Source organism: Neomonachus schauinslandi, chromosome 8 (assembly GCF_002201575.2).
Source record: "Neomonachus schauinslandi chromosome 8, ASM220157v2, whole genome shotgun sequence".
Taxonomy (NCBI): Eukaryota; Metazoa; Chordata; class Mammalia; order Carnivora; family Phocidae; genus Neomonachus; species Neomonachus schauinslandi.
The window spans coordinates 142,938,639-142,955,316 of record NC_058410.1 but is presented as its reverse complement, the minus strand read 5'-3'; the positions used below and the strand labels follow the sequence as shown (position 1 = coordinate 142,955,316).

General features: G+C 46.7%; 1 protein-coding gene across 2 annotated transcripts in view; it reads right to left on the bottom strand.

Moving 5' to 3' along the window:
• The window catches only part of CARMIL1 (capping protein regulator and myosin 1 linker 1), a 308,066-nt gene that overhangs the window by 167,593 nt on the left and 123,795 nt on the right, over window positions 1-16,678 (bottom strand). For both annotated transcript variants that reach the window (XM_021696859.1, XM_044917255.1), the window contains exons 5-8: window positions 14,311-14,432; window positions 3,472-3,569; window positions 3,063-3,133; window positions 2,776-2,849 (exon numbers count right to left, since the gene is read on the bottom strand). In XM_021696859.1, the coding sequence (XP_021552534.1) occupies window positions 2,776-2,849; window positions 3,063-3,133; window positions 3,472-3,569; window positions 14,311-14,432 (365 nt within the window). The remainder of the gene's footprint in view (window positions 1-2,775; window positions 2,850-3,062; window positions 3,134-3,471; window positions 3,570-14,310; window positions 14,433-16,678) is intronic.

Sequence of the window (16,678 nt, the reverse complement as noted above, 5' to 3'; positions counted from 1 at the left end):
CTAGCTGCCTTACACAATGTCTTCACTAGCTGCCTTACACAATGTCTTCACTAGCTGCCTTACACAATGTCTTCACTCCAACTAGGGTCCAGGGACCCCAGGGAAACCCTGAGACGCCCTTAGGGGCTTCACAAGTTCAAAAGTATTTTCATAGTAACACGAAAACCAATTGTCCTTTACGCCGTGGAGATGTCTGCATGGTGGGTAGAGAAGGGACAGTGGGAAAAGGCTCGGGCTTCAGCAGGAACCAACTCAGCAGCGCCAAGCTGGGATGCTGGTCACTGTTCTCCACCACCACGCACCCAGCTGCTTTAAACAAATGCCAGTTCCTTTAAGAATGCCCCTAATGAAGCAGCAAAAAGTACTCACGTTATTAAATCTCAGCCCTTGAGTACATGCCTGTGTGACAAAACAGAAGTATGCACAAAATGCTTCCTCTACGTACCAAAGGGGGTCACTGTCTCAGGTAAAGTATTCCTGTGAGAGTGAGAAGCAGAACTAGTTCCCTTTTTTCAAAGAACACCATGAAAGAAATGACAAAACACAGTTATCGAGACTTGGGATTTAGCGGGTATTTTCTCTAAGGCGTAAAAAGTTAGCCAGTCACTTCAAGGAAATCACCTGACAGCACTTTTTTCCAATAGTAAAATTATATCTTCAAAAAAAAATTTTAATTTGGGGAGACCTTTATCTGCCACAATGAGCTTGACAGCTTTGCCACACTTCGAGACTTTCTGGATGAGATCAGCGGTGCTAACAGATGTCTTCTTTTCTCCCTTTCATACAACAGCAGAATATCTGGACGCCATGCAAAACTCCGCAAACCAGTATTTTCTAAATGACCAATGCAGGATGCTACGAAATCATCTAAAGATAGGACCCATCAAAGTACAAGATGGACCAAATGCATTTTAATGTAACAAAATGTGCACTGAACAGTTTCAGACTGCACCCTGCCAAGTGATCTTTAGAAAACCATCTCTTACTGAGTTGTGGTGAACGATCAAAGAAGAATATCCATAGCTTAGTGAAAAGGTTATTAAAAATACTCCCTCTTCTAACTACGTGTCCGCTTAAGTCTGCATTTTCTTAATGTATTTCACTCAGGGCCACGAATCACAACAGAGTGAGCGGTCTTCTATGAGGTTTCGAAGATAAAGTGATCAGCAAAAAGGTAAACGAATGCACTCTTCTGGCGGACTTATTTTTTGTCTTGGAAAATAGTTATTTTTCATAAAACTGGTATCGACGTTAACATGTAATAGGCTTATTGAGATCTTTCAAGGAATTAATCAATGTTTTTAATTTTAGTTTTCATTTCTAAGATGATCAGTACCAAAAGATATACCCACATAAACAAAAGCTCAACCGTTTTCAAGAACAATAAAGGGATCCCGGGGCCAAAAACACTGAGCTCTGATACGGCAAGCCTACCCACTTCTCTTATTCTACGTGCCATTTTCTGTTTTTATTGTAAAAAAAAAAAAAAACTTGCAGAGCAAATATTCTCCCTTTTCGTTTCTCAGTTCACTTTTTTCACGAGCTACACAGGAAAGAGGCAAGCCTGAATGGGAGTATGAAGTTCCCTCGTATGTAGGAAGAGGGAGATCGGCCCTAAGCAGGAAAGAAACTGCCTGCTCCACAAGAAGGAAGCAGATCCAAGCTTGAGAACCAGGGGCTATCGGCACTTGATTTCGGTCACAACTACAGACCCAGCAGACCCTGCCTCACCGTGCTCCGTACGCCCGGCTACGCAGAGACAAGCTACCTCCAGCTAGCATCCGTGTTCTCTGCTCAATTCAGTTGGCTTGAACTCCTGGGGGTTCACCCTGTACAATGCTGGATTTCCCTGAGATAAGTGGAGAAATCATCTGAAATGGCATTTTTCGGGGCAAGATGGTGGTGCTAAGAAATCGTAACAACGCTGTCTGCAATCCCAACTGTCCGCGTGGCATAAAAGAGACAACCGGAATCCCAGGATTCTCTCTCTCAATTCCACACAGGGATGGAAGATTTCCCAGGCTGAGGTTCACTGGGGTGGGACTAATGCCTGCCACTTAAAATATGTAACAGGATATCCAGGGTGGAGCAGACTGGGAAACCCAGGATAAACCACCAGCAAAGACACTGGGGCACCGCTCAGCTCTGTCAGGGAGCAAAAGAACTCGGATAGACTGAATGAAGCCTCTTCTCTGGGGCCTGGTCACACGAGCCACAGCCCTAAATATACGGAAGTCAAGGTCTTAAAACCTAGGAGTCTCTCAAATAACACGTAACAGGATTCACAGTTGTACTACCATTATCACAAGGCAGATACTGGCGAATGGATTTCCACCAACATATGCACATCTATACCCGAGCAATCCCCAACTCCTAAAGAAATTACAAACAAAAAGTCATTTCTTAGGATTGCAGCACAAAATTTCCTCCTAGAAAAATGTTCTAATGGCCATTAGGCAAAATAATACCGTATCACATATATACAGGCAGACGATTATATAGACTTTCGTGGGCTGCTACAAGAACTTAAGAATTCTATCTCCACAGTTTCTAAGCACAAACTCTGGACCTGAGGTACACACATGCACTTCATTCCCAAATGAACGCATCTGAAAGTACTTCTTGGAAGGCAAGATTCAGAGATGCTGAGATTCTCCCGATTTCCCCTGTAACAGGATTTTCTGGAGATCACATATGTCCGTAAGCACTAGCAGAGAAATACAGTTCTGGAGGCACAATTAGTTGTACAAGGAAGGAAAGAAAGAAGTAGCTTACCTGTGGTCAAGATGACTGAAGTCTTGTAAATTCAATTCCCTGGTGTCTTGCGTCAGATAAATTGTATCCACATCCTATTTGAAATAAAATTCAATCGTGTAAATAGCCCACAAAGATGATCAGGGAAGAGGGATGCAAAGAGAATTAGATAATGATACAGACAGATTTTCACAGAATCTGAGGATGAATGGAGGTGGGGGAGAAAAAAAGAAAGAAGCCAGTCGCATCCTGGAATATTCTCAGGCGCGCATGTGCATACACGCTCCTGTGCACACAGATGCACTTACCCACTGTACTTCTTCTCGGTATGAAAACCCGAGCCAGTCGCAAACACAGGCGTACATCTGAGAAAATCCACCTGAAACCCACAACAGAAACGTGACGGGTTTTTGGCTAAATGATTTATCTGAAGTTAAAATATAAAAGTTTAAATATGGCCGATGCTGACAATGCTGATTGTTCTTTCTGTTTGGGAAAACAGCGAAGATTCTGCTCCCGTTCTATAGTAAGTACATAGCAGCACGCAATACAGCTTAAATATAGGACTTTTGTCCACCAATCTAAAGCCTGTGCGGTGCTAATTACACCTTAAGACTAATTGCACCTTTACAGTAACATACTAGGAATAGACGTAACTTCCTGGCAGGGGGACATCCATGCAGCCATTTATACTTTGGTTTTAAAATGCATGCTCACCACAGGGGCCCTGCTCGGCCACGGTCTGGTTGTCCCACAGAGCCTGGAGACTGGCCAGTCGGTCAGATGGCTCCATGGAGACTTTTTTCATGATTCGCCTGTAAGATCAAGAGTAACAATAAATTTCAAAAATCAAGGTTTTTTTGCCCCTGCACACAGAACTCTATTTGGTGATATGCCCTTCTTAAAGCCAAAGATGGGTGCCACTTCAAGTTTGGTAAAAATAATTCCATTTTTTGAGCACTAAGAAGCTGGAGATCTACAGGAACTTAATAAACTTCTTTATTTAACTCCCTTTTGTAAGCTCGGGGTTAGGGTTATTGAGTTGTTTTGCAACATCCGATTCTATTAGAGTGGCTAGAAAACAGTGTGCTCTAGTATTAGATTAGGTGTATACTAAATACAAATCACTAACTTCTAAACAATTAAAATACAAATCCCCTCTGTTCTTCCACAGCACCGCATACGAATGGCCACTGAGAAAGAGCATGTTCCTTTACTATCTCTTCCCCTCTGACGACAAGTCCTCTGGGCCAGAGAGCACACCCAGGCCCCATGCTCATCCTCAGAGCTAACAAGGCCCCGCGCACAGCGCAGAAGCAGGACACAAGTAGTAGTTAAAGGCACAGCCAACCACCCCCCAAGCTTCATTATTCATAGAACTAGCAAAGTGGGAGGACCTACCCTAGCTGCGAGAAAGAAAGAAATTAATACCTGTGAGATGATTAAAACAATCCCTGGTGCCTGGTAAAGTCTCAATAAACGTTAGCTGATGCTCTCCTACTTATCACCCAGTAATCATAACGAGCAACTTATGAATCCCTTAACTCACCCCCAAATTTTTATTAAATGTCTACAGTGTGGCAAGACCAGCTACCAGGTACTCGGTATACAACTGTGAACAAAACAGGTATCGTGCCTGTGTTCCCAGTGAGCCACCTCCCGTGAGAACCAGATAAATAGGCAATATAAAAGGAGAAGTCTTAATACAGGAGAAGCACAGGGTGGGGGTGGGAGTGTGGGGCAGCAGAAAGGACACTGAACTTACTCTCTGGTGGGGACAGAGCAGCGGAGGGGTCTTAGCATCGATGCTAAAACCTGGAGAGCAATAAAGACTATATCTGGAGGGGAGTGGGACCAGGAGCCGGGGAAAGTGTTCCAGATAAAGGGCCAGCAAGTTCAAGGAGATGAGAAGGCTCGTGTTCACCACCAGAAACTGCACATAGTTCAAAGCAGCCAGCAAATGTCGTGTGACGAGGGGGGGTGACGAAGGAGTCCAGGGAACTACACCGAACCGAAACCAGGTCACAGAGAGCCTTCGAGGTCCGACCATGGAGTTCAGATTTTGTTCTCAGGGCAATGAGGGGCCATGGAAGGCCTCAAGAGGGTGCATGAGATGGTCGGACAGGCACTATAGACAAGTATCTGGAGGGCACGGGTGAGGGTCAGGCTTCGGAAATAGAGAAACAACTTGAGACATTAAATGGAAGCCCACAGGACTGATAAGAGCCCAGCGAGAGTGAAGGTCATGAGCTGCTGGTGGTGCCACGCAGACCAGCTTCGGGACTCTCTCTGCAGCCCAGACGTGCGGAGAAGGGGGGCAGCTGGTGCTCGGTGGGGCTGCAGGCTTTCCGGGCAGGCGAGCCGCAAGGTGGGACAGACGGCCGCGAGGGTCCTGCCAGGGCCCAGCTGCAGCGCTGGACTCTGCCAGCCAAGGGATGTGTGGCTGGGAGGCCCTGGTCCTTCCAAGGAGAGGAAGTGGAAGGGGGCTGCTCAGAGCGGGATGAGGGAATGTGATTCCACCCCAGCAGACGCTGTTCCAGGAGATGACAAGGGCTCAGGCGTGGCGCTCACGAGTGAAGTGGGGAGGACGGGGGAGGGGAGGAGGTCACGGGCTGTGAGGAAGGGTGTCGGCGGGTCAGAGGCACCTGGGATCACGGGAGGACGTGGGTGCAAAGTGGTGAAGTAAAGATGCCAAGTTATATTGAACATACTTGCACCCTTCTTCAACGACTTAAAAGCACTTCTGCTACATAAAATGTTCTCAGTCACCATTATGAATCTCAACCACCTTGTAGAGGATTAGCGGCAAGTGTTTCCAGGGAGCTCCATTTTCTCACGGGATGGATTCCCGTGTCAAGATCCTGACAAGGGGCCTTGTTCTACTCCTAGACAAAACCTCAAGTACGTAACAAAGCACGTAGATACCCACGTTCTGCTGGCACTGAAAATATTTCTACTTCTTCACAGAATTTAGGATTGAAGCATAATCGTGTATAACCAACGATGTCAAATGTTATGAATTCCTTCAAATTCTTGTATAAATGCATGAGGTCTGCAAGGGCAGCATGATTTTTCTCCATTTCACCTGAAAACACCTAAGATTAAGTCCCACTATCCTAAAGGTCCTGAATTTGGGAATAACTGTGGGTTTAAGAAGACATTCACGCTGAAAGTGGTATTACAGAATCTGGCCATTTGAAATGGCTCATCTTGGTTCAACACTATCATTCTGGTATTTTAGTGGCATTATTTTCCAGCTACAAGACAGCAAAACCAGGTATTATGCAAAGAAAGAGCAGAGCCGTCGGAAGCCACCCCAAGCTTCAACACAGCTGGGGTGTGGACACACCCAAGTGGACTCCAGTCCGACTTCATCTGAGATCACATCTGTGTTCTAAAATTCTTGCTTTATTTCAGCGGGGTGGGGCGGCATGCTGTTTCAGTGACACACAGGGTGAGGTTAAGCTCGTCAAAAGCAGGGAGAAAATAAGGCAAAAATCTTTGGCAGGAAGCTGGTAGGATCAAGAATAGGAAGGTGGCAGTCTAGGATTATAGGGAGAAATGGATGACTCCTCATGGCTGATTCAGAAACTAAAGCCTCAATTTTGCTCCAAAAACAACACCGGACATTCCTGCTCAGGGGTAAGGACAAGTCAACTGGAAAGCGAGAGAAGTGGCAGCCAGCAGAGACATCCTTGACCTTCAAAACCCCTCTTCAAAGGTATCAGTCTGGGGGCGCCTGGGGGGCTCAGATGGTTAAGCATGTGCCTTCGGCTCAGGTCATGGTCCCAGGGTCCTGGGATCGAGCCCCACATCGGGCTCCCTGCTCAATGGGGAGCCTGCTTCTCCCTCTCCCACTCCCCCTGCTTGTGTTCCCTCTCTCGCTGTCTCTCTCTCTCCGTCAAATAAATAAATAAAATCTTAAAGAAAAAAAAAAGGTATCAGTGTGAGCTCTTCCAAGCAGCCCGGCTCTGTGACAGTTCTCCTCTCTTCTTTTGTAAGGAACTAAAAAACACTTTGATCTCAGGAACTGAAGACATCTCATGAAACAGGCCGTTGTCTCCGGAACCGGATGTTTTCCTGACACAAACCACACCCCAACTAAATGCTGTCTTTGCTTTAGAAAAGCGGACGGACTATAAGTACCTTTCTTTTGTTTTTACATAAACTCCTATTTTGCCACCTTTCTTCACAGGAACCTCACCTTCTCATACTTCAGTTGGCTTTGACTTCCTAAAGGGATCTGCAATACCATTTTTATTACGGGAGCAAAGAAACCTCGTCCTAACACGCTTTCAAACATGTCGCAGGTTTGCCAGAAGGTCCCGGTATGCTGAAAGCCTCAGGAGAAAACTCGTGTCAGAAGGTTACTGTTCTGTCACCTAATAAGGATGTTATTAGGGACATCTGACAACAAAAAAATCAAATTAGAAAAATGCTATCAGCTTCCATGTAAACATATAATAAAAAAAAAATCAGGGGGCGCCTGGGGGCTCAGTCATTAAGCGTCTGCCTTCGGCTCAGGTCATGATCCCGGGGTCCTGGGATCGAGTCCCGAGTCAGGCTCCCTGCTCAGTGAGGAGTCTGCTTCTCCTTCCGCCCCTTCCCCTGCTCCTGCTCGCTCTCTGTCAAATAAATAAATAAAATCTTAAAAAAAAAAAAATCAAACTTCAAAGAAACTCCCTACAAACGTCACCAATGCCCTTTCTGACAGTGCAGGCTTTCTTCTGCTGCCGCTGGGTAACGGACCACAACAACCTCTACCACAAATAAAATCTCTGAAGCAGTTTACAGGAGCTAATTTAATCCCCACCTGCACCAACAGCATTATTCCCATTTTACAGATGAGGACACTGAGGCATTGAGAAGGGAGTTAACTTGCCTAGAGTCTCGTCCCCGCTAAAGCATCCCGACAACCTGACACCTTCCAGTTGTACCTCAAAGCTCTCTCCACACACGTTCATAAAGCAGCACCACGGACTGTTTCTCCCCAAGTGTGACTACCATTTTATTCCAACGTCCAAAAGCCTTCGTTGCTCCCCAGGCCCGTCCTTGAGGCTTTTGCTCACAGGGACATCTACAGGCTCCCAATTCAGGCCGCATCAGGCCGACAGTTGTCTCCCAAAGGCACCTGCTCCCGCCGTTTCCCCACAGAACTCTCCCGACCCACCCTCCACAAAAGCCCCCCTCTCAAAAAAAGGAGGAAAGCAAATACAAATCAGACATTATTTTCCTGGCGTCTCAAGTTAAATGTGACTTTCCTTTCTCTGAAACCTGAGGATTTTCTCTCTCTTCACTATATTATTTGTGGAACTTTCTTAACACTGCCTTCAGACTATAAACTCTTGGGGAGCAGGAAACATTTTACTCATGTATGTATGCCCGAGGCAGTCGTTTAGTGAACATTTTCTAAATGAATTCTACCGCATCCCGATGACTTAATTTGACGTCAAAAAAAAAAAAAAAAAAATCCAGCTTGGTCCTGGAGAATAGCCCAGGTTCTCAATATTAGAAAAGCTGAAGGCCATAAGACAAAACAGCTTCCAGAAGAGAAATGCCATCACGGACAGCTCTGGGAAAACAGATTGAACAACACGTACCTACAAATATTTCCTAGCCCCCTCAACGTCACTGTCTCCGAGGCTAAGTCTCCGATGACACCCAGCTCTGCACAGCAAAGATGAGAGTGGTCACAACACAATGCTAACAGCAATCTGATTTTTAAATTTAACTTACATTTTCTTCTTGCACCTTTAAATTCTCCCCATGTTTTGAAATAAATTTTCCTCATTTAATGAGGGGAGGGAAATGTCATTTTGTAAGGGAAGGAAAGAGGAAGCAAAAAATATCCTAACATGTATGTATGGGGGCGGAGGGGAGGTGAAGAGTGGATCCTGGTGTGACTATTAATTTTAATTAAAATTCCTCATTTTTTTCCTACCTGCATTCTCTTGACCGCAGTCAAGAGGACTGATTATACATTGTAGATTATTTACATCCTGTTTTTATATATTTGAGTTTGATCATGGATATCATTTTCAAAATTATATTTGGGTAAAACTGGAAATTCAGATCTTTGCAGATACAGTTTCATTTCTATGTAGTCAAATGGACTATCCAAGAACTGATTATCTGAATGGAGGCCTGCGCTGGCCGTGTTTGTCCCCCAGATTCTCCTGGTTCCTGATACCCGCTCACCAGATACTTCCCTATCCACCATCCCTACCAGCCCTGAGCAAGGGAGGAGATGAGAGCGGGGTACCCGAGGGCCCCACCATAGGCTCAGGTAACGTATCCGATGAGACAGATGACTCAAACCAGACTGAGGATTCCAAACATGGTTTCTTTTTTTACATTTTTATTTTAATTCCAGTTAGTTAACATACGGTGTTATATCAAATATAGTTTCCTATTCTTCAACTTATTATGAGTGGGATGTGTGACATGACTGGGGACACATTTTATTTTGCATGTTCTCCATTATTTACGTCGAGGAAGTCGTTCCCTCACTGACCGCTTTAACCCGAAGCAACACGAGGGATAGAGAAGAAAGGATACGATTACCCACCTCTCCACCCTCCCTGGTCGATAACCAGAACCAACGTAATTACCCATTTCCCCCGCTAAAATCACATAATACAATCTAAGGAACTTCAAGAGGAAAGACAGAACACGCAAGTCACAAAATATTACAGGTTTATTTTGATAAGCTAACCGTGCACGGTGGGTAGGAAAGCGAAATAAAAAAGTCAAGTACGTTTACATTATTTAAATTCTCTGCCAAGTCAAGTTCTACATCATAATCTGTGCCTTCTTGCACATTGGTGGCTTCATCTGGACGGCCTCTGCCTTCCCTGCCCTCCCCTCCAAATCCTCTCCCCGCTTCCCAGGCGGAGCTCCGCACAGCCAGCCCGCACACATCCGCCTCCTCCTTACGCCTGGTCACCCACTCATCGGCTAGGTGTCACCTGGGCCCACGCACCCATGGTCAGGAGGCCGGACCACGGTCTTCCAACTTCCATAGGCTCCCATGTCACATTGCTGCCCAATGATGCACTCGACACACGGTAAGCATGAGAAACCTCAGTGAGTATCTACTATGTGCCAAGGACTAGGGATTTAAGATGAATAGAAAACACAGCCTTGGCTCCAGTAGCTCTTGGCCGAGTGTCGTGTGCTCTGTGTCCCTCTTACCTTCTCAAGGATATTGTGGATTTATTACCACGCTCTCCAGCAACAATCTCTCCCTCTCTCTCTCTCTCTCTCTCTCCTAGAGCATTCCCCTGGTTACAGCCATGTGCTTTAATACCTCCCACTCTGAATGCAAACAAAATTCGCCTGTAATTCCTCGTACCTCTTTAGTTACTTCCCATTTATCAGTTCCCCTTCATAGCTAAACGTCTCTAAGAAGTGTCCTGCAGGTTCCACACCAGTTTCCTGCCTTTGGAGTTCATTCCACTGGCATGGCGGCCCACCTCTTGCCACCAGAACCCTGGGCTGCCCTTCACCGTGCCCAGTTGCCCAGACAGCCCTCTGCCCTTGCTTGGTCAGCACCCAGATCATTCTGCAGAAATCCACTCCCTGCTGCAGAGGATCCTCCCACGCCCCGGTTTTCCCCTGGAATCCTGTCCCGACTCCCTTTAGGACTCTTCCTCTTACACTTGTCCTCATTCTCAAGACATTTTCTCTTCCGGGGGCACATCTCTCTCCGGATGATCTCAAAACAGTCGTGCAGGGCGCCTGGGTGGCTCAGTTGGTTAAGCGACTGCCTTCGGCTCAGGTCATGATCCTGGAGTCCCGGGATCGAGTCCCACATCAGGCTCCCTGCTCGGCAGGGAGTCTGTTTCTCCCTCTGACCCTCCTCCCTCTCATGCTCTCTGTCTCTCATTCTCTCTCACTCAAATAAATAAATAAAATCTTTAAAAAAAAAAAAAAAAACAGTCGTGCAAGCAAGACTCTCTACAGTAATGACTCCCACATTTGCGACATCTCCAGACCTGGACGGACCTTTCCCCCAAGCTCCAACCCCAGGTACATAACTGCCGATCTGACACCCCCTCCCTCACGTGTCCTAGATCTCAAGCTTAGCATGCCTAAAACAGAATGGTTGGGGTGTTTCTCCCCCCAAATAAAACTTGCCCCCCCCAGCTACCCTCGGCCCCTTCCACCTCACTGCAAAGTATCACGAGTCACTGAGTCATTAAACCAGAAACCTAGGAGTCATCCTTGGTCCTCCCTTTCCTCACTGCCGTCACCCACGTGCCGAATCCATCAGCCAGTCCTGTACCCACAATAAATCTTCCATCTTCCACCTCCCATCCTTATCTCTAACGTCACGGCCGCAGCCATCCCTACCCCATATGCCTGCCCGCATTCTAACCAGCTCTCCCCTCCTGCCCTTACCCTTCCCACTGCACTCTCTCCAGCGGCAAAAATAATCTTCATAAACCGCATCAGGAATCATGTCACATCTGTACTTGCAACCGACAGCGGCTTCCTAGCGAGCTAGTGCTCACCTGAAAACTCTTCCCCATGAGGACCTACGTCCACCGACCCAGACCTGTGCCTCCAGCCTCATCTCGCACCAGTTACCCCCTCCCGCCTGCATTCTCCTCACTCCCATGCTCCAGCCGCCCGGGTTCTCTCTCCGCTCCTCAAAGACGCCAACCCTGGTCCAGGCAGGCGAGACAGCACAAGCAGAGGCCTGAGAAGGAAAGATTCTCTGCCCTCTTCAGGCTCCTTCTCTCCCTCGAGGGTCTGTTCAAAGTATCATGGCCACTGGGAGGCCCTGGCAGACGGAGTTTTATTCTTTATGTTAGTCCTGCACTAAAGATCAGTTGCAAGCATTTACTCAAGTTTACACTTACTTCACTGATTTATTTCTGGGGGGTCTGTTTCCCAGTGTAAGTAATGCAACTTCCCAATGTAAATTCCACGTGGGCCGTGGACCCCAACACTTAGTACTCTGCCGTCTATAGTAGAAACTCAGTAAACACTGACTATATAAGTGTATCAAGAAACAACTGTAACACAGCGAGACACGTGCTAGCAGAGGACGTGATCACAAAGTTCTACGGACCCATGAATAAAGAAACTCTTTAGACACCCGGGCTAGGTCTTTTGGAGTGGGAGTGTGTCTGGATTAGCAGCCTGCATGAAAGCACTGAGGACAGGAGAGGCTGGATCATGGGGCCAGACGGCAGTGGTCTTGCTACACCAGCCTACACAGCGTGGACGCAACCGGGTAATTCTGGTGACCGCGCAGAAGACCCGCGGCGAGGAGAAGGCCTGGAGACGCAGACACAGGTGAGGACGATGCTGCCCTGGAACGTGAGACCCTTTGAACGAAGGCGGTGGAAATGAGAGGCCAGACAAGGAGCAGACCAGGAGACAGGCATGAAAAGGGTCTGACAGGTGCGAGTGAAGAACAAGACACTGTGCACACGACGAGCCACTAACCGAGATACAGTGTCAAACACGGGCAGGTTCGGGGGAAAACCTGCTAAGTTGATGGGACGCACCGCGTGTGAGGTGCCTGGGGACATCCTTGTGCAGCCAGGAGACAGAAGTGCAGATGAGGCTCGGGTGGAGGTCTTAGATTTAGAAACTAACATCTATGTTGTGACAGCCTCCCTGGAAATGGAGCTCATTACTTAATGCTTGGTTCATATTTGCTGCCCAAACCTTTTAACAAAAAGTTAAATGGGGGGCGCCTGGGTGGCTCAGTCGTTAAGCGTCTGCCTTCGGCTCAGGTCATGATCCCAGGGTCCTGGGATCGAGCCCCACATCGAGCACCACATCGGGCTCCCTGCGCGGCAGGAAGCCTGCTTCTCCCTCTCCCACTCCCCTTGCTTGTGTTCCCTCTCTCACTGTGTATCTCTCTGTCAAATAAATAAATAAAATCTTTTAAAAAAAAAAGTTAAATGGAAGAGAAGAGTGCAATACTCTTCTTTGACCATTTTCTCTGGGAAAGAAAAAAATGGAAGAATTCAACCCAAAAACTGGTAATTTCCTCCAAATTCCTAGAATATTAGGCAAATAAAACTGCATTTTAAAGAAAGCAGAGATTCTACATATTGTTCCGAGGGTTGTGTAAGTCCGTGCTAAATGAGGCTGTGCTTAACAATTTTCTGATCTCATCAGGACGTACAAAGTCACTTTACTAAACATCGTTTAGGGAGAATGGGCTATGTAGTGACTGCTAACTCATGATCACCCCAAATAGTTATCTGGTGGCTTTAAGGATGTTCTCCTTGTGGGTATTTCCCCCTCACCGCTCCTCATCATGCCTCACTTCACCCCGCACCCCTGCCTACCCGCAACTCTCCTGCACACACGCGAGAGTGTGGTTGCACCCTGCAGGAGCCTGCCTTTAAGGCTTCAGACCTGGAAATTCCAGGCAGGCAGGAGCTAGGGGACAGCCCCACTCGACCCCTCTGTGCCACGGGATGAGGCCGCGGACACTCCGCTCCTCTGCAACCAGCTAGCCAGTCGCTCAGAGAAGCACGAGAAGCCCAAGGCTGCAGAGGAGGAAGCACTGGGTGAATAGCCAGAAGGCACAGGCCAGCCCACCATGCTGGCGGGAGGCGAAGAAAAGAGAGAGCACCGCGCAGAGCTGTTAGAAGAACCCAGCAGGTCTTGGAAAGCCAGAGACCGTAAGGAAGCCCCATCTCCACCAAACCACCTGCAGGCACCCAAAAGGCTTGAAAGACACAAGGCTAGGTTTTCCTGCTTTGCCTCTTCATGAGGAGGCAGAGCATCGTAAGGAACATGTTCCATAAAGGGCAAGTCCCCGAAATTTCCCTCCTGCTCCTGTCAAGCAAGACGCACAGGTCCCCATCTTCAACGTGTCCCCGTGAGGCCTCGTGGCCTCCATACACAGGGCGAGCGACAGGAGAGGGATTTTTACAGTCTCTGTACCGTCTCCTTCTAGCAGAAAGGTATTTTCACTAGGGACTATTAAATTAGGGAGCTTTCTGACATAGGATCTTTCTGCCTTTTTACCTCCACCAGTCCCACCCCCCCCTTCCAGCAACCCACACAGTCCCTATGGACAAACTCGGTTACCCAAGCGCATAATCCTGATGAAAAGTGCTTAACAAAGAATTATGAGGGCATGCACAGACACAATTTACTAATATTCCTAACGTGTGTTTCAGAAAACTAAGAGAAAAAAAAAAAAGGAAAATGAAGCCTCTCACTCTTCATGAATAGTGTCCTCGATGCCTTCCTGCAAAGCACTGAGCCCCTGGTTCCACTAAGAGCCATGAGGATTAGTCCCACTAGGGTACATTGCAAGTTATGTCAAAAAGGTTTCTGCTTCAGTGATGGGAGCAGAGGTGAAAGGGTGGCCAAACCATTCACGGCTCAAGCTCTTGGAAGTACAGTATGAAGCAGAGCCCCGCGGAGAACCTCAGACGTCGAACGCAAGGGCCCAAGTGAGGGTTTGCTGTCGAAATGTTTAAGTGGAGAAGGACGCGTGAGGGGCAGGCGCATTCTCATCCACCACTCTGAGGACGTTCTCTGCTCTGCTCGCCCTTCCCCCCGAGCACTCACACTGGGGAGAGGCCAGGAAATATCCTCTGCAGGCAGGTGCCGATGTGGGCTAGCACTTCGCTCACGTCCTCGGGCGATGCCATCTTCATGGAGATGTTGTACTTCTCAGTTTCCACCACCATCTGCAAGAATCGGGTTGGACGCTGCTTAGTAATCAGTACGGAGCCTTGAATTTGGGGTTTTAAGTCACGTAAACGATATACTCACACTGACCTATACCAATAAAATACCAGCTTTTTAAGAAGCACTTCCTTAAAATAACACCCTTAGTTAAGACTCGAGGAACTGGGCGCCTGGGTGGCTCAGCTGGTTAAGCGACTGCCTTCGGCTCAGGTCATGATCCTGGAGTCCCGGGATCGAGTCCCGCATCGGACTCCCTGCTCAGCGGGGAGTCTGCTTCTCCCTCTGACCCTCCCCCCTCTCATTCTCTCTCTCTCTGTCTCATTCTCTCTCTCAAATAAATAAATAAAATCTTAAAAAAAAAAAAAAAAAGACTCGAGGAACTGTTTGGGTAGAGATTGGAATGGTTGTCAGAAACATCCAGAAACTGAAACAAGTGTTTGTAAAGGCAAAATTCAAACCGGATCCCTCCCCCCGCAACCCCCGGCCATGTGATGGAGACAGGATATTCACATTCACACATGACTTCTCCTTTTACCAAGGTTTTGTCTCAAGATGTGGTCTTACCAAGTCTGTTAGATCCCTACTATCTGGAATAAGTAAGCATACCTCCTTTGGTAAGTAGCTGAGGGCAATCTCATCATTATTTTTTTTTTTTTTGACATGTTTTAAAAACAAGACCCCTTATGAGATGTTTCACGGAAATGTTAAAAACCTTTTGCCTGGCAACAAAAGAAAAATCAAATGCTTACAAACATTTCAACTTCTCTAAAAAGAGAGAATTCTTGGAAAGGATTATATGACACGAACAAGGTCATAACATTCAGGACTAGGCAAAGGATCATTCCAATAACTGCTGGGAAATGTCCAAAGCTTACCACCAAAAATGTTGACACTGAGGTCATAGAGCTCATACTGTAAATAAGTATAAGTCAACCTGAGAAAAGGAGCAGGTCGCAAAGGGCAGCAGGTTGTTTATGGACACATTTCAAATAAAGAAAATCAACCTCATTTAAAAAAAAAAAAATACCATTATCTTGGATCTCAAAAATATTCATGTTAAATGCAATCCCTTTGGATTTTCACTGCATCAAAATAGCCTCACATATTTACTTCCTGCTGGTACATAACTTGTACAAAAATATGATAGGGGAATACTACACTTAATGTGCAACTAGCCAATTAGGTTAACAAAGCAGTTTTTAGATTTGTTTTACACTGTCCTAAAATTAGCTAAATTAAAAATAATCATCTGTCTTTCAAAGTGTTAACACTAAAAGGAAAAGCAATGCACGCGCCTGGGTGGCTCAGTCGTTGGGCATCTGCCTTCTGCTCAGGTCATGATCCCAGGGTCCTGGGATCAAGCCCCGCATCGGGCTCCCTGCTCAGCGGGAAGCCTGCTTCTCCCTCTGCTTGCTGCTCCCCCTGCTTGTGCTCTCTTTCTCTCTCAAATAAATAAATCTCTATTTAAAAAAAGGAAAAGTAATGCAATTTATTTGCCAAAATGATGAGATAAAAAAAGACTTAAATGATCTGAGACCTTAAAATGTTACTTTTCCACAAGCACCCCAAAGGACTCTCTCAATACGTATCACCTCTGTGTCAGTTAGTTGACTCTCCATATTAAAAAAAAAAATTAATCCTAATTTTCACGCACTGGTCTTCTAGAAGGTGGCCCAAGGAATATTTCTCCCCAAAAAGGCAGCAAGCATTGCTGTATCTGGAGGCTATTTACTGTTCAACCCCAGGACACCTCAACGAAGTATCTTCAGCAAATTAAAGTTGCTCTGTGCAGCTAGGCTCCGATGTCCCATGTGCACACATCTGTGTTTTAAAGAGCCAGATACTTTGGGACGCAGCCACCGTGTCTGTGCTCCACACCCTGCCCCCAACATTCCCACCGTGGGTAATTATATTTTTCACTACAGGGCACTTGTACTTTCTTCACATCTAGTGCATCTATCTATTCAGTTCACAGTTTGGGTGTGAGTAATTAGTAATTAGCTTATTCTAATTCTGCTTCGTCTTAACACCTAATCATCCTTAATTGCACAGGATTGAAGAGAATGACAGGGAAGAAAAAAAGGTGACAGGCGAGGGGAAGAAATGAGGCCTTCAGATCCAAGCTGACATGAAGGCAGCGTACAGCCCTGCAGAATATGTCACCACCTTGGGCTGATGGAAAGATTGCCACAGAGAGATAGAGGGGACACTAACACAGCAAACCATTTCACCAGGACAAAGAACT